Source organism: Callospermophilus lateralis, chromosome 7, assembly GCF_048772815.1.
Source record: "Callospermophilus lateralis isolate mCalLat2 chromosome 7, mCalLat2.hap1, whole genome shotgun sequence".
Taxonomy (NCBI): domain Eukaryota; kingdom Metazoa; phylum Chordata; class Mammalia; order Rodentia; family Sciuridae; genus Callospermophilus; species Callospermophilus lateralis.
The window spans coordinates 3,889,666-3,906,420 of record NC_135311.1 but is presented as its reverse complement, the minus strand read 5'-3'; the positions used below and the strand labels follow the sequence as shown (position 1 = coordinate 3,906,420).

Sequence of the window (16,755 nt, the reverse complement as noted above, 5' to 3'; positions counted from 1 at the left end):
CAAAAAATAAAAAGGGCCAATATGGAAAGCAGTATGGAGATTCTTTGGAAAGTTGGGAATGGAACCACACATAACCCAGCTATCCCTCTCCTCGGCCTACACCCAAATGACTTAGAAACAGCATACTACAGGGACACAGACACATCAATGTTTATAGCAGCACAATTCACAATAGCTAAACTGTGGAACCAAGGCCCAACTATAGATTTTATAATTTATTTGTTTTTCATGGTGCCAGAGATTGAACCCAGATGCCCTTCAGTAGACGAATGGACAAAGAAACTGTAGTGTATATATACAATGGAATATTAGTCAGCATTAAAAGAGAATAAAATCATGGCATTTGCAGGTAAATGGATGGAGTTGGAGAATATCATGCTAAGTGAAGTCAGCCAATCCCAAAAAACCAAATGCTGAATGTGTTCTCTGATATAAGGAGGCAGGTTCATAATGGGGATGGGGGGAGCATGGGAGGAATAGAGGAACTCTAGATAGGGCAAAGGGGAGGGAGAGGAAGGAAGGGGGCACGAGGTAGGAAAGGCAGTGGAATGAGATGGGCATCATGACCTAAGTACGTGTGTGAAGACACTAATGGTGGGACTCTACACTGAGTACAACCAGAGACATGGAAAACTGTGCTGTGTGTGTGTAATATGAATTGAAATGCATTCTGCTGTCATATATAACAAATTAGAATAAATTTTTAAAAATACTATAAAAAGCAAGTTGATAGATAAATAAGTCTTTCTTAACAAAAAAAAATAATAAAATAAATAAAAAGGGCTGGGGGTACAGCTTAGTGTAGTGGTAGAGCAGCCCTGGGTTCAATCCCCAGTACTAGAAGGGGCGAGGGGGAGGAGGGAGGAAGGGAGGGAGGGAGGGAGGGAGGAAGGAAGGGAGGGAGGGAGAGAGGAAATTAAACCCCTTTTCTAGGTGAAGGAAAAACAGCAGCGACTTTGTGACCATAGCACAAAGCAATCATGCAGAAGAACCAGGATTCAACCCAGGTCTGTCTGGCTCCCCCCGCCCCGCAACTTGTTAATGTTAACTAAAGTCAGCACGAGTGGAGTACTTCCTACGCGCCAGGCACTCGGCTAAGTTCTTAAGTGCATTTTCTCATTTATAATCATAACATCTCTATGCAACAGATGCTACTATCAAGTCCATTTTCCAGAGAAGAAAACTGAGGTTTGCAAAGGTTAAGTGACACCCAGGATCACATAGCAGAGAAAATGAATAGCAGAGAAAATAGGATCCACTCCCAAGCCTGTCTGAAAGTCCAGAGCTGCCCTTTAGCCGCGTGTTACTCAGTTTTGTTTTTCTATTGCCAGAAGTCTTGAGCAGATTCCTGCAAATGCTGTCTTTCCAGTGTCATCTCATGTCACCACCCGCCTTGCTCAGTGAGCCTCAGATACACTGCGGTTTTTCAGTTCTGCTCTCTGACCCAGAGCCAGCCCACCTCTGAGCCTTTGCAAGTCCCTTTCCCTGCACCTGAAACTCGGTCCCCATCCTCCCTTCTGGGCAGCCTAGCTCCTCTTCTTCCTCTGAGTTTTAATCTCCTGCCTCAGGGCAGCTCCCCTGACTTTCCGCCTAAAAGGGGTCCCTTCCATTCTTCTCTCACTCACACCCTGGTTTTTCCCATCACAATTCAACAGAACTTAAATTTTCAGTTGTCTCTTATTATTTGCATTTTGGGTCTCTCCCAATACACGCAAGGCTCACGAGGGCCGAAGCTCACGTGTTTCGGTCATCGACAAATCCAGAATACCCAACGTGCTGGGAGCGAGGAGGTGCTCAGTAGATATCTGAAGGATTAAGATCAGTAGAACTTTCAGGTTTGATGGTTTCCAACCCCAAGTTAAGAGATCTTCTATGCTTTAGGGGGAAAAAAAAAAAGCTACAATCTTTCAACTTCCACTGCTGCTAGAGAGCAGGGGGCAGCCAGGGCAGCCACAACTGATCCTCCAGAGGGAAGTCCTGCAAAGGCGTTTACCCACAAATCACACCAAGCCCAGCCTGCTTGGCTTCCCCCACAGCTGTGCTCTGCAGAAGGGGAATCACACAGCGGAAGCGGAAGTCTTCTGGCTCTGCACAGCCTGCCGCCTGCTGGGGCCCAGCTGGATGCTCAGTCTTTGCCATCACTCCAGAAGGTGAGTCTGCCCCATGTTACCCCTAAGGAGACTCCAGTTCACAGGGTGAAGGGGTTTGCCCGGAGCCCAGGTGAGTGGGAGAGTCACTCACCCTGTTTAGCATCTTTCAGTGATTCCTCATTAGCCTGGAAACAGGCTGCAGGGCTGGGGATGTGGCTCAGGGGTTCAGTGCTTGCCCAGCGTGGGCAAGGCCCTGGGTTTGATCTCCAGTCCTGCAAAAAATAAGTAGAAACAAGGCCCAACCTCCTCAGCAGGCGCCAGGGACCTCACCCCCCATGAGGAGTGAACCAGCCAAGGTTCTAAGGGGTTTGCACTCTCTCCACGCAACACTGGGGGCAATTCCTGGAGCAGATGCACTAATTCACGATTCCATGCTAGAACTCATGCTTTTCTCTCCCGTCCACCCCCACAGAATGTGATTCTTTTCTACCAGTCCTTTGAGATCCCCATAAACAAATAAACCAAAAAAAACCAAAAAAGTCCAATAGTAAGAACATATCTGAACAACCAGACAAGCGGACAAAGATGTTTACTCCAGGTAGTCTTTTCATATATAATTATTTAGAATAGTAAAAAAAAAAAAAAAATAGAAACAACTGTAGGGCGCAGTGGCGAGTATCTGTAATCCCAGCAGCTTGGGAGGCTGAGGCAGGAGGATCACAAGTTCAAAGCCAACCTCAGCAACTTAGAGAGACCCTGTCACTAAATAAAATATAAGAAAGGCCCGGGGATAAGGCTCAGTGGTTAAGTGCCTCTGGGTTCAATCTCCAGTAAAAAAAAAAAAAAAAAAATTAGAAACAACCTAAATGTTTAAAAAAATATGGAAAATGTTTAACCAATTAAAATATCTCCCTATTTTATACTACTATACTAGAGTATACTAGTATAGTCACACTTGTGTGTGTGTTTGTTTTGGTTTTTTTCTTTTTTAATATTTATTTTTTTAGTTGTAGTTGAACACAATACCCTTATTTGATTTATTTATTTTTATGTGGTGCTGAGGATCGAACCCAGGGCCTCGCACGTGCTAGGCGAGTGCTCTATGGCTCAGCCACAACCCCAGCCCTTGTTTTGATTTTGTTTCTAATAGCTTGTTTTCCTTTCTTTTTAGGCTTGCCAGCAATCAGTCTGATCATCGTAAATTAGTGATTCTCGATGAAGAGAGGTGAAGGACTGCCGTGACTCTTCACTGAAACACCATAATGGATGGGTAAAGTTTCTATAATATGATTCATGCTCACACAGTGCCTGGGCAGACAAGATGTTGAGTGAGGTTTCTGTGTGATGCAAGGTGCAACCTGGTACCTAGGAAGAAACTAGGCATTCACCAGGCCCTAGGAGCACACTGTCCCAGGAGAGTCTAGAGAGAGTGGTCAGGGCAGTAAACAGTTCTCTTCAGGGACACTATGCTAATGTGATCAGTACCACAGGGCAATTATTATATATGCAAATTAATCCTTCCAAACATGCTGCCAAATATACTAGTATTCAGTGCCATTCTGTTGGGGTTATGTCATAGCAAATACGCCCCCAAATTCCGGGGTTCTGTCTCACCCATGTAACTCATCCAGTGAGGGTGCTCCTGCTCAGCAACTTGGCTTTCCTCCATACAGTGATTCTAGAACCCAGTCTCCTTCTAACTGTGGCTCTTCCATCCCTGGAGCCTCAGAACCCTGGCAGGTAAAGAGAAAGAATATGAAAAGATCAGCTCTTGCTGCCTGCCTGGGCCTGCAAGTGACCGAGGTCACTTCCAGTCCCCTTCTGTCAGTGGTTACATGGCTCCAGATGGGTGCAGCAGGTGCTCGGAACATAACCCCTGGCTGAGCAGCCACTTCCCAACAACAACTGTATCCCATGGAAGGAGGAACACACGTGCCTGGTGACCCACCCACCCTCTGTGCTGCAACCTACAAAGAGAACCACTGGGATTTTGTTGCTGTGTCTCATTAAAAAGTAGGAAAATTCCCAATTCTGGGTATTGTGCCAGTGGAACAATTTCTCCTGCTCCCAGCATTTTGCAAATTGGAAAGTATCTCAGGCCTGGTGGGCACTTGGACATGGTTTCCGCTTCATTCCAGGAACCATGCTAGATCCGCCTCTGTTCCCATTCCTCCAGCGCCATGCAGTCTGTTCCTCTCTGCACTCTGCACATGTTCCCTTCCCCACCTGCTATGACACTGTCCTTGCTGGGCAGCTCCAGCTCAGGTGCTGGTCCCTGCTCTGATCGGTGGTCTTCAGGGAAGCAGGGCTGTCTCACCGTCTGTCTGTGGTTGATAGGGTGTAATTACTTCCTGGAGAAAGAAGGGCCCAAGACCACTTTTCCTAGAGGGAGATTAACGGAATGGAAGGTATTTGGAACTTTTAGGACCTATCTGTACATAGAATCATTAAGAAGCCACAGGAAGGCTGGAGGTATAGCTAAGTAGCAGAGTGCTTGTCCAGCACACGGGAGACCCTGGGTTCAACCCGCAGCACTGCCAAGGGGAAAAAAAAAACAACACACACACATGAGAGTAGGCAGAGTGTCCATCCTGCTGGCCACATAAGCTCACCACTCTGCCCTTGGTGCTTAGTACAGTGTTTCAGAAACCCAGTAGGGCTTCAGAGTCCTGAGTGTCCTGATTATAGATCGGAGAAAGAAAATAAAATAGTTATTTGTTGAATGAAAAAGAAAAAAAAAATGCTGTTGATAAATAATTAATGTCAGAAAATGGTAAAGATACAGTGTTATGGAATAAGAATAGACTACCACATAGTTTATAATCAGTGTGAGTGCATCATGTACATATATATTATACATGCTTCAAAAGACCAGAAAGAAATATACAAAAATATTTATCTTTGATTCATGCATTTACAAATAACCTTTTCTGTTTTGAATTGCTAGATTTTCCAAGGCTTCTACAATAAGAATATGATCCTTTTACAGATTAAAAAGTCACCATAGGGCTGGGGTTGTGGCTCAGTGATAGAGTGCTTGCCTCGCATTGTGAGGCACCGGGTTCAATTCTCAACACCACATATGAATACATGAATAAAATAAAGGTTCATCAACACTAAAAAAATATTTTAAAAAAAGTCACGATAAAACTGGGTGCAGCAGCACATGCCTATAATCCCAGCGACGCAGGAGGATCACAAGCTTGAGGTCAGCCTTGGCAATTCAGTGAAACCCTATCTCAAAATAAGAACTCAAAAAGTCCGGGGTCTTTAACTCTGTGGTAGTCTCAGTTATGGGGAGGCTGATGTAGGAAGGTCACTTGAGTCCCTGGGTTGAGAATCCAGTCTAAGTTTCAAAGAAAAAGTCACAATAAGTTTTATGGTTATTTAAAAATTTTCTCCTCCAGGAATTATTGTGACCACTTCAAGGAGATTTGCAAGCCCCTCCTCAACATCTTCTTAGTATCCTGAATCACTCACTAGTCTCACCGGGTTTTAATTTTTTGCTGTCTCTCTTTCAATAAGCCCTGGAGTTCTTTGAGGGATGAGACTGATTGTTTCACCTCAGAATTCTCAGGGCCAGGCACATTTTGAGCATTCCTAAAGATTTGTGAACCAAATGAAGAAATCAAAGGAAGAGGAGTATACAAAGCCAGGCATTCTCTTTCTAAATCCAGTTGCATCTCCTCAGGGACTAAAGGGACCCAGGATTTCCTGCACTGGTGACTGTAATCTGGGGCCTAGGAAGGAAGTGGGAAGCTCTTGAAGAACTGTCTCCTTGAACAGCAAGCACCCGGGTTGCAGAGACCCAGGAAGTGAGAGCCAAAATCCAAGTCCGATTTTCCTGGCCACAGCCAAGACTAGTCACGTGGTGACACTTGGAGATTCCCCTACTCTGCTCATTCCTTTGGGATCACTCACCCCTCCCAAGACCTCCCCTGGGAACAAAGGAAAACCCCGCAATTTGGGATTGGGCTCTTTTCCACCAACAGCTGCTAGTAGTGTGCATTTAACCCACAATTAAATAAATATGGGGGGAGGGGTAATCGTCCGCTAGGAAACACTAAGGTTTTCCCTAACTTTCTTCCAGAAAATCCTGCTAAAGTGCTTTTAGAGCCAAGCAGATCCATTACTGAGCAAAAAGACACAGACTTGGAAACTTAGTTTTAACCATTTCGACCATACCTGAAACCGAACTGTTGAACCAGCAAAACCACACACACCAGGAGTAGTAAATCCCTTGTTCAACAAAGAATCTGCAACGCCCCTCGCGCTGACAAGCCAAGCAGCACCCTCCCTCCCCACCCTGCGGGAAGGTAGGGCAGAAGGTAGGCCCGGACCGGCTTCCTTGCCAGATGCCCGCCCACCGTAGGCGCGGACAGCGGCGGGCGCCCCCCTCCCAACAGCCCTCGGAGGGCCAGATCTGCGAAAGGCCAAGTCCCCAGTGCCTTCAAAGTCTTTAGTACTCCACGTGTTCCTCCCTGTCGTGTCATCTAGAGAATAATTCCTCGACCTGTCGGTTACTGGAGAGCCGCTGTCCTCTGGTTCTGGGCCAGCGTGCCCCACCCGCAGGGCGGCGGGTTCTTTGATTTCCACACTCACCCACTTTATAAAACCAAACCTGAGAGGAAAGGCACGGCCTAGAGGGGGAATGTCCTGAAATGCAGTAGGTGCATTCCTGCCCGAAGAGAGGTTTGCAAGGCACGTCCCCCCGGGCGGGGTGGGGGTTTGCGAGCGTGGGAAGGGCGTGTGCAGCGCTGGTGCGGGGTGGGCAGGAAGAGAAGGGGTGGGGAGCGCGCCGGGACCGCCAGCCAGGCTCCTCCCGCTCGGCTGCCCCACGCCTCCTGCCTCTCCCCACGTACAAAGGCGCAGGTCCGCTGCGCTCCGCTGGCCGCCGGTTCCAGCTAGCCCTGCGTCTGTGCCGCGCCTCCCTTGCTAGGTGAGTTGGGGCGCGCGCCCCCAGGCAGTCCCCGGCCGAGGATCTGACCCCTGGGGAAGCCTCACCCCGGCTGCTTTGGCCAGCTGCGCCGGCGTCTCTGGGCGCCCGGGTCACCGCCGGGCCGGGGTGGGGAGCCACTGGCGGGGAATCCGTTGCGCCGCGCGGCAGGCCACACCCAAGCCAGGGGAGCAGCGGCCTCCCCAGCCCCAGCGCGGCTGCCCCCAGCCCCTCGCGGACCGGAGAAGGGGGACTTGTCACTACAGCGTCTCGGTGTTGGCGCTTTGGGAACTCGGATCCCCCTCGTTTGCGTTCGGGGTTCTGGACTCATACCTTTCCTACTTTGCGATTAGTCCCCCAAGTTATGCGCACCCCCGTCCCGCCCTGGCTGGCTGCCCGCCCCGTCATGTTGTAGGTTTTGGCTGCAGACGGACCGCAGTCCAGGTGTCCGTACCCTCCTCCCAGTCGGACTCCCCGCACGCGCGCGGCCGGGCTGGGCGGCAGGGCTACTGCAGGGCTCCCCTCCTAAAGGGTGCTCCCCTGTTCCTGGCTTGCGCGCGCGCTGCAGGTTGGGCTTCCTGTTTTGGTCCGCTGCACGGGGAGGTCTTGCCGCCGAGGCAAGCATCCCTGTGCGTCCTTTATGAAGCCGTGCGAGGGTGTGGGGCGATGGCGGAGAGAATGTGTGGAGCGGTTCCTGTATTCCAAAAGCCCCTGCTTACTGTCTGAAGTGCGTGGAACCAGAGATGGGGGAAAGCGGGCGTGAGGAAGGGTCTTGCAATCCCAGATCACGCTGGCCCCTTGCAGTGAGACGGACAGAGGGGCCATTGGTACCCGGCTCACAGCCGAGCTTTGCCCAAGGAATGGCGCGCTCTCCAACCCTGGATCCCGCACTGCCCGGGCCTGAGGGCAGTCTCTGCCTAACTGAAACCGGGAACTCTGTCAGGCTGGGTAGGGGTGGTGGGGAGAGCTGAGCAGCTTAGGGCCAGGCCAGCAAAACCAGGCCCTGAGCCAGGTCTGGAACACATTCATTCCACCCCCCTAGGCGCCCCCACCCCTCTGGTCCCTTCCAGGGGAAGCTGGAAGCGTTCTACGGGGCGGGCGAGGTTAGCACAGAGGTTCCAGGATCCTCCTGGTGATCTGAGGCCTGTGACTCAGCTGTGAGACCCGTGGGTGTGGCCCTGCCAGTTGCAGTTACTCTCTGTGGATGCTTTGGACAGAACACTCCCTGAAGGAAAAGAACCGTGCCATCTTAGAGGGCATTTTCCGAGAGGAAGTGAGTCACACCGAGACTGGACGCCAATCTGGAGAGTTTCCTTGACTGAGCTGCTGAGGGGGATACTTAAATGGGCAGGGCTGAGGCCAGACCTGCTAGGTGGTCAGCCAGGTTATTGGCCACGTGGGGCCCTGCGGCTCGCTGTACTTGGGGTAGGGGCGCCTTTCCCATTGAGAGGTTTGCAGTTGATGCAGAATTCTTTTTTCCTCTGAAATCTGAATTTCAGCCTCCAGGCCTGGATTTTTACATCTTGAACTTCAGGTGAGGGCAGGCCCATGGAAACACCCCATCGATGATCTTTGCCTCCAGTGTGTTTCAGTAAATTGCAAAAGATAATGCCAGGGGTTGGGCAGGAATGAGTTCATATAACTCACTTGAAATTTCTTCATCTGCCCCTGTCCCCACGGATTCCAATCCGTTTTCTATTTAATCACCCCTTCTCAGTGACAGCCAGAGGGGAGTCTCTTCATGGTGGTCCTTGAGCCAACATTTGAAGTTTCTTGTTTCAGTTCTTCAAATTTTCTAAGTTTACTGGGCATCAGGCAGTTGTTTGGGCTCACTCTGATTTCTGGGTGATGTTCTTCCCTGGATTTTCTTGGGGCCTCTGAGCAGCCACCCCTGTGCTGTCAGGCCTTGGGCTGGGTGGGGCTGAGGCTGAGTGCCCCCCAGCTGTGCCTCCCAGCTTTCCATTGACAGCTCAAAAAAAAAAAAAAAATGTGACTTTTTTAGAGCACTACCCACTCAGTATGCCCTTGGACACAGTCCAGTCTTTTAAGCATAAAGTTGAAGGAAACAATGACATTCTTTCAGAATTATAATGTATAAATTAGGTCTCAGAGTGCTGGAAAAGATGGACTAAATTTTTAGGATCTTTCTTAAGTTCCTCATTTTCCCAGGACAATTTAGGGATCTCACAGCAAAAGCAAAAAGGAAGAATTTGCTTATTTTTAACAATCTTCAGCACTTCTCATCCTTCACCAAATAATACTCACTTGCACCACAAACAGATTTAATAGTGGCTTTCACAATAGCTATTGTTGACCCACCTAGGCTGATGTCTGACAGTTCTTCGAGGAAAAATAGATGTACTTGGTTGGGTTAGAGGGTGTTTCTGAGTTCTTTCTTCCTATTGAATTGCATCTGGAACTTTCCCCTTACTGACCAGTGTTTAGTGGGCAAGTTTTATTTGATGAGAAACTGGCTCCAGATCCTTTGCCTCAACTCTTTTCTCTCTGAGTTCCTTCTAGGGATCAAATTCAAGAATACCCTCTGCGTTCAGTATTCACACACACACACACACACACACACACACAAAAAAAAAAAACTTTTCAAAATCCCAAAACCCTCAAACATTTTAACTCACAGATGTGCAAACATTTAGGATTGCTCAGAAGCAGACACCTTTCTAAGGGGGACTTCTCTTCCCTGCTACGCCCAGGAGGCAGCAGAGCTGGAGAAGCACAAAGTAGAAGGTGGGTTGAATGAAAGCATGAGAAACAGCAGGGGTGAGAAGAGAAGTCGCCAGAGTCTGACCAGACCTGTTTAGCAAGACACATTTCCTTCCCTTTGCCTCTGGAATGTGCTCTCCTCTCTACTCTTCAGTTCATAGGTGAATTCTTTGGGGGCCCCTTTCCTGGTCCTTCCCAGATCTCTGTCGTAGTCCAGATGTGCTCTGAGCCAGGGTGTTCAGCCTAGCCTGAATAGTCCCAGCTACTGTCTGCCTGATGACTGCCTGATGCGTTCATTTACTCCCTTCATAAACAGTTATTTAGTGGTCTGTGGGTAAAAGCCCAGTGATTCACCGTTCCTGACCAAAAGGAGCTTCAGTCTAAGACAGGTGAACAATTAAATGTGATCAGGTGTTTTCAGGTATTAGAAGTAGGTTGTTGGGGGCACCAAAAAGACGCGGCTGCCTCTTAGCCCAAGTCCCCAGACTCTCGTGCCAAAGTATATCCAGCAAGGAAGCAGGAGACCCACCCTGCTGGAGGGGAGCCGTAAGGTGTTGTGTGGGGGAAAGGCCAGATTCACATGGCTGCAGAACTTCAGCTTCAGACCAACTGACAGCGCCACAGTCAGCCCTGCCCAGCAAGCACCGCCCAAGACGGGAGATCCTTGTAGGAATGACTCACTTGGCCACCACTTCAGTCTGCGCCCGGGGGAGGACAGTGGGATTCATCCTCTAGCCCAGAGAAGAGTTTGGATCACAATTTTTTGTTTAATACCAAGGATTGAATCCAGGGGCACTTAACACTTGAGTCATATCCCCAGCCCTGTGTGTGTGTGTGTGTGTGTGTGTGTGTACATGTGTGTGTGTGTGTGTGTGTGTTTTAAATTGCTTAAGGCCTCAATAAGTTACTGAGGCTGGCTTTGAACTTGTAATCCTCCTGCCTCAGCCTCCCAAGTCGCAGGGATTACAGGCTCCTTCCAAACACAGTTCCTTGCTTGCAGCCCTCACCCTGCCCTCTGCAGCACTAGGTACTGCTGAGACTCAGGGCTTCTCTGGTTTCCGTGCTCCTTTGGCCTTCTGGCTGGCCCCTGCCCAGCATTCTTATTGCACAAGGTCTACTGGACAAGAGGGAGTTCTCTGGTTGCTGGATTCCCTACCCATTTGCTGAATAAAACATCTTGGGACCCCATGGGGCAGGGACTCTGTTTCAAAGAGGAAAGTTCCATGGCTTTAGGACCAGTGTGGGCAAGGAAGGGGTGGGACAGGAGTTACCCAGACCACAGCACTGCCCACAGAGGAAGGCAGACTGACCTCCTTCCGTTAAAGACAGTCGCGTGTGGCCAGGATTTTACCCTACAGCTTGTATTTCTTGGCAGTTCCTAGATTAGCCTGTTCTCCTGCTGCACTCCCCCCTTTTCTGACTCTGCAGAGTGCTCTTCTCCTGCTCTGTCTTGTGAAGAAGGCCGGGATCCTAGGACATTGGTCAGGAAACGCTCTGCAGCTCTGACTTGGGCACAGGTATTTTTAAGCCCCCGTGGTGCCTGACTCCTTTCCTGAGTTGAGGATGGAGGTGGAATCCCATGTCCTCCTATAAGCAACTCACTCAATTCAGTTCTCTTAGGTTGCTGGACTTCCAGAACAATCCAGGCAAGGCAGACTCCCTCTAGATCCACTATCGGAACTGTTGTGGGGGTTGGGAGATGAGCCGGATCTGGGCTGTGCAGGAAGAAAGGTAAAGGGGTGTGGTTCCCCTGGAATCCATCTCACGGTGGACCTTGAAGCATGAATCTGCTGTGTCTCCAAGAGAGCTGCCTTGCAGGTGAATCATGCCGGATTCTGGCCTCTAGCCTTCTCTAGAGCAGCATTCTTTGGCTTGCTCCCTCTCGTGCGGTTCTGGAAATTAAGGGGTAGAATTCACAATTCTTAAATATAATCACTGCATCCTAATGTTCACCATTTACACCTTTCACTCTGTGAAAGGCAGCATTTATAAAGAGACGTGTGTTGAACAGGCATCTGTCAGCATCAGGAACTGCACAGAAGCGGGGCTCAGGTTCCTGTTGGCACTCACTCTTCAGCCTCTCCTTCCACCTAGGTTCAAAGCCTATTGTGATTTCTTTCTTTTCTTTTCTTTTTCTTTTTTTTTAAATTTTTTGTAGTATGTTGCAATCTCCAATCAAGTTCACCTGTGTCCTATCCCATAGTGATTTTAGGTGATGTTGGTCAAAGCTTCTCTGTTAAGCCAAAACCCGTTGGGTTCCTATGAAGTACCAGACACTGGTCTTAATAAGACATATGCCCCCAGCACGTTATACCTGAATATGGTGACCTGACTTGTTTCCTTTCCTGTCTTCATCTTTGACCTCGTGAAACCCTCTTGCTCTCCCACGGCACCTGTGGGAGCTGCGCTTCTGTCTAGTGCTGCCAGAAATGTGTCAGGCCCCCAAAGGCGTTAGGCTGTACTGTTACGTATTCTTTCTCAGTGAACTAGATAATGAAATTTGGGGGGCTTGTATTCAGGTGGGGCAGCTGCGTTTTACTGTCTTCTTTATTGCAATAAATAATAAATTCAGAGCAAATAACAAGTAAAGAAACACTTGTCCAGTGGACAAATTCATCTGTAAGCAGATTTCTAAATCCTAGAATCAGACTGAACCAGGTTCCTATATTAAGCTTGGAGGATTGAGGTTTTCACGTTAACCACTCTCGATTGGGTAGGTTGTCTAAGGCTCTCATTTGCCAACACCAAGAGGAACAAAGAAGTAGATGGTCTTACAGCCGGGGCTTGGTCGGTTAAAAAGAGAGACCCTTAGTGGCTTGGGAGGCTGAGACAGGAGGACCAGCCTTAGTAACTTAATGAGACCCAAAGCCACTTAGTGAGACCCTGCCTCAAAATTTAAAAAATATAGAAAAAACAATAATAAAAAGGACTGGGGATGTGGCTCAGTGGTCAAGTGCCCCTGGGTTCAATCCCCTGTACCAAAGGAGAGAGAGAGAGAGAGACCCTGACCTTGTTTTTCCAAATGATTAGAGCTTTTATTCTTTATAGGTGATTTATGCAGAATTAGCTGGCAACCCAATAAATCCCTCATTCAGGTTGTATCAGTGAGAAATTCAAAAACTGGGGTAACTTGGCCCTTAGACACATTGAGTTTTATAGACACATTGAGTTTTACAGCTGGAAAGAGTCAAATGAAGCCAGGTATGGTGGTGCACACCTGTAATTCCAGTAACTTGGAAAGCTGAGGCGGGAGGTTCCCAAGTTCATGGCCAACCTGGGCAACTATCTCAAAAAATTAAGATAAAATGTTATGTGAATGTATGAATATGGAATAGTGAATCCCACCATTATGTATGATTATAATGCACCAATAAAAACTTTTAATTAAATGAAATTACATTTTTTTTAAAAGGGCTGGGTTGTAGCTCAGTGGTAGAGCATCCCTGGGTTCAATCCCCAGTACCTCCCAAAAAGAGAATCCAATGGATTATCTAATCACCCTCCTTCCAGTCATCCTCAAAAGACCAGCTGTACATTTGGCTTAAAAGTTAACGTGAACTTTGTTTCTTTTCGTCCTTGGACAGGTTTCAACAGACTCCATCAAAATGCCATCTCAAATGGAGCACGCCATGGAGACCATGATGTTCACGTTTCACAAGTTTGCCGGAGACAAAGGCTACCTGACCAAGGAGGACCTGAGAGTCCTCATGGAGAAGGAGTTCCCTGGGTTTTTGGAAGTAAGTGTGGAAAGGTTCAGAAAGAACCAGACCTAGAAATCAATACTTCCTTCTCCTTCCTCTTCCGTCCCTCCCCAGGGGAGGCCACTACTGGAAAGCTCTTTTTATTCACTTGTTTACTAAACAGTACTGGACCCTGTGAAAGGGCTGCAGGGAAACAAAATGAAGAAGACACAGCCCCTGCCCTCAAGGAGTTGTAACTTATAGATGAAATAGAACAGCTACAGGACGTGTGGACAAAATGCCATCCAGAGTTCCCCCACAGTGTGGGGGAAAGAAGGCTTTTCACAAGAACACAGTCAACAGGGCACGGCCACCTTCAGGTTCATGAACCTGATGCTGGAGATGCCACATCCCGGTCACACTCCACTTTGAACAACTTGAATCTCTGTGTGTGTGTGTGTGTGTGTGTGTGTGTGCGCGCGCGCGCGTGTGTGTGTGTGTGTGTGTGTGCCGTGCACACACATGCTGGGGATGAACCATGTGCATACCTCACACATGGCAAGCAGACACTCTACTGCCAAGCGACACTCCTACCTCAAATCTCCCTTCTTAAATCCTTTCAGACAAAAGAGGTATTTTTTCCTCCCTCTTCTTTCAACTCTAGTCCATAAATCATTTGCTGAATAAGGACCTAACACTCCAGAAATAACTGCTTTTCACACTGAAAATGCTACAGAACGTGGAAGCACAGTGGAGTTTGTGCCTCCCCTTTGGTAGACCAAGCAACCCTGGGACAAGGACAGGACTCTGCCAGCAGCCCAGATGCATCACTCAGGACATTAGCCACTGGGCACAGTTGTCCTTTGACTTTGTAAAACCCTAAGAGATGGTTTTTTTGAATTTTATGTGCAATCAAGGTGAAACATTGCCGACCCAACAGCGGATTGAAGTGAAATCCGCCCTTCCGTGGCCGCAGCTGTAGTCACTTGGAAGGATCACTCCTGTGCTGGGTGTTACATAACGCATTAGCCCCTCAAGGGCGAAGGGAAATGATGATAAAGGCTGGGTCCGGTCTCTTGTCATCTGCCTGGCAAACAGTACGTTAGTCAAGCCCCTGAGTCCTAGATCAATTAACGGGGAACTCTGCAGAACTATTTTTCACACATCATCAATAATGGCTAAATAAATAACCTAACTCCTCTGTCTGACCTGCAGTCACCACAGTGCTATCCCAGAAAGAGCTAGAATAGTCGGTCATTCTGCTGTGGTAGATCCCTTTGAGGTAGCCCCAGACCGGGGGTTAGAAGAGCCGGCTCTGGCCTAACGAACAATGGACAGGAGGCTTCAGCTCTCTGGGACCCAGTTCCCTCTGTAAACTGAGAGGGATGGGCGTGATTTATCTGCAAGATCGCTTTCACTTTCTGTGATCTTTTAGGCCAGCAGAGTACACCAGAACAAAACGTGCTCAGTGTGAACCAGCCATCGCGAGGACAAAGGGGTTCTCAACAGTAAAACTTGTTAATCGTGTTGTTGAATAAGTTAGAAGCCAGAATACAAAGGGTGTGAGTAGTGTGGAGTGCTGAACATGGAAGGGCGATTTATTCCAGAAACACACACACACACACTCACCATTTTGCTCTAAAGTAGATCCCTTATGTCATGCAGTGTCACTCCTGAAAAGAGCCAGGAAGCTGGAGGCAGGCCAGAGTGAGCTGCATGGGGCAGGTTTTAGGTGATCACTTAGGGCAGGAGTTCTCCCTAGGAAATGTGGTGGCTTTACCTGAAGGGTTTCTGAGTACAATATAAACATCCCGCACACTTGAATCGCCGAGTGTCAGGTCCCGCTCAGTTGTGTAGTTGCTGGAACTCATAAATACTTTACCTGAGCCTTTTAACAACCTCAAATGGGCCGTGGTTCTCTCTCTGGTTGATGGCTGGACCAGAAAGAGACACCATGTCACTTTACCACTTCTAACCAGCCTCACGGTGAGAGGTGACCAGGCCAGTCACCATGAAGGCATGAGGAAAGCCAGCGGGATCTCGCCGCCCGCGGCTGCCTTGCGTTCAGACCTGGCCTCGGGGGTTTGTGATTCCGTCCTACGTGTTCCTCTTGAAGTTGGTCCTGTGTACAGCATCCAGGGAGGAGTACAGGATGCATGACTCACCAACTCAAAGAACGGCAGGGACCCTAGGGATGACACCCCAGGCCAGGCTCCTCCATTCACCGTTGATACATGAAATTGTGCTGAGCTGTTGGATTTACTCAAGGTCACATGGATGACGTGATCTGATGTCACTCGCATGGCCTCTGCTATGCCAAAGAGGAAAGAGAGCTGCCTACCCCACTTCTCAAAACCTGAGGCAGCCCAGGCATTATTAGCACCTCCTTTGGATAGGTACAACAGTCACCTGATGCTTGCTCCCTAATAATCTTATGAGATCTCTTCATAGGAGTTTCCCTTTGTAAAGGATTGGAATATGATGAAGAAGAAAAGTTTATTAAGAGAACGTAATTCTAAACTAAAAATGGTGGGCGTAGAATGGGTTTTAGGCAGAATATAAATGTGAAGTTACTGAACTGCTCCCTAAAGACTTATGAAAGTCACTGGTGACCTACGAGAAGACCCAGATAACTGGGAAATTAGGCACCAGGCTGTCCGTGGTGCAAATCAGACAAGCTCGTCATCGCAATCACTGACTGATATGTATTGCCTCTCTTCTTTTTTCTTAACCCAGAATCAAAAAGACCCTCTGGCTGTGGACAAAATAATGAAGGACCTGGACCAGTGCAGAGACGGCAAAGTGGGCTTCCAGAGCTTCTTCTCGCTGATCGCAGGCCTCACCATCGCATGCAATGACTATTTTGTGGTACACATGAAGCAGAAGGGAAAGAAGTAAAGAATCAGCAATTATCCCCGCCCTCCAAAGATCTCCCAAAGGGTTGCTTAAGGAACCTGCCCCGCCGATTCCCCTGGTGTAAAGATTTCAGGAGGATCAGGACCCTTAGAAAATGCGCAAATAATGTCTAACTCCCATTTGACAAACAGAGAACGCTAAAGCTTTTGATTTTTATATTGTTTGCATCCTCTTGCCCTCAATAAAGTCTCTCTCTTTTTTTTTTTAGTTCTGAATTTGAGATGGCATGTTTGTTGCTGCTTCTGAAATGCTTATTCCCTGCCTCTCCAGTTCACAAAGTGGCAGTGCAGCCACGGTTATGGGGAAGCATTTTCCATTCAGCCTTGGAGTCTAACTTAGATATCCAAGTGCTCTGCCCTGTTACTCTGTCTACGTGAAGGACCCAAACTGGAAGGGGTGTGCGAGTGTTCTG

At 48.4% G+C, this 16,755-nt stretch overlaps 1 protein-coding gene across 1 annotated transcript; it reads left to right on the top strand.

Moving 5' to 3' along the window:
• Positions 1 to 6,922: 6,922 nt before the first annotated feature.
• On the top strand, positions 6,923 to 16,550 carry S100a10 (S100 calcium binding protein A10). The gene is made up of 3 exons (XM_076861596.1): positions 6,923 to 7,029; positions 13,332 to 13,484; positions 16,164 to 16,550. The coding sequence occupies exons 2-3, from the start codon at positions 13,353 to 13,355 to the stop codon at positions 16,323 to 16,325; spliced, it is 294 nt and encodes a 97-aa protein (XP_076717711.1). The 5' UTR covers positions 6,923 to 7,029; positions 13,332 to 13,352; the 3' UTR covers positions 16,326 to 16,550.
• Positions 16,551 to 16,755: the final 205 nt, after the last annotated feature.

Bases quoted from the DNA above. Each gene is read 5' to 3' on its own strand.
- S100a10 (XM_076861596.1), top strand. From the start codon at position 13,353: ATGCCATCTCAAATGGAGCACGCCATGGAGACCATGATGTTCACGTTT. The intron at 13,485-16,163 runs GTAAGTGTGGAA...TTCTTAACCCAG, and splicing joins AGTTCCCTGGGTTTTTGGAA to AATCAAAAAGACCCTCTGGC.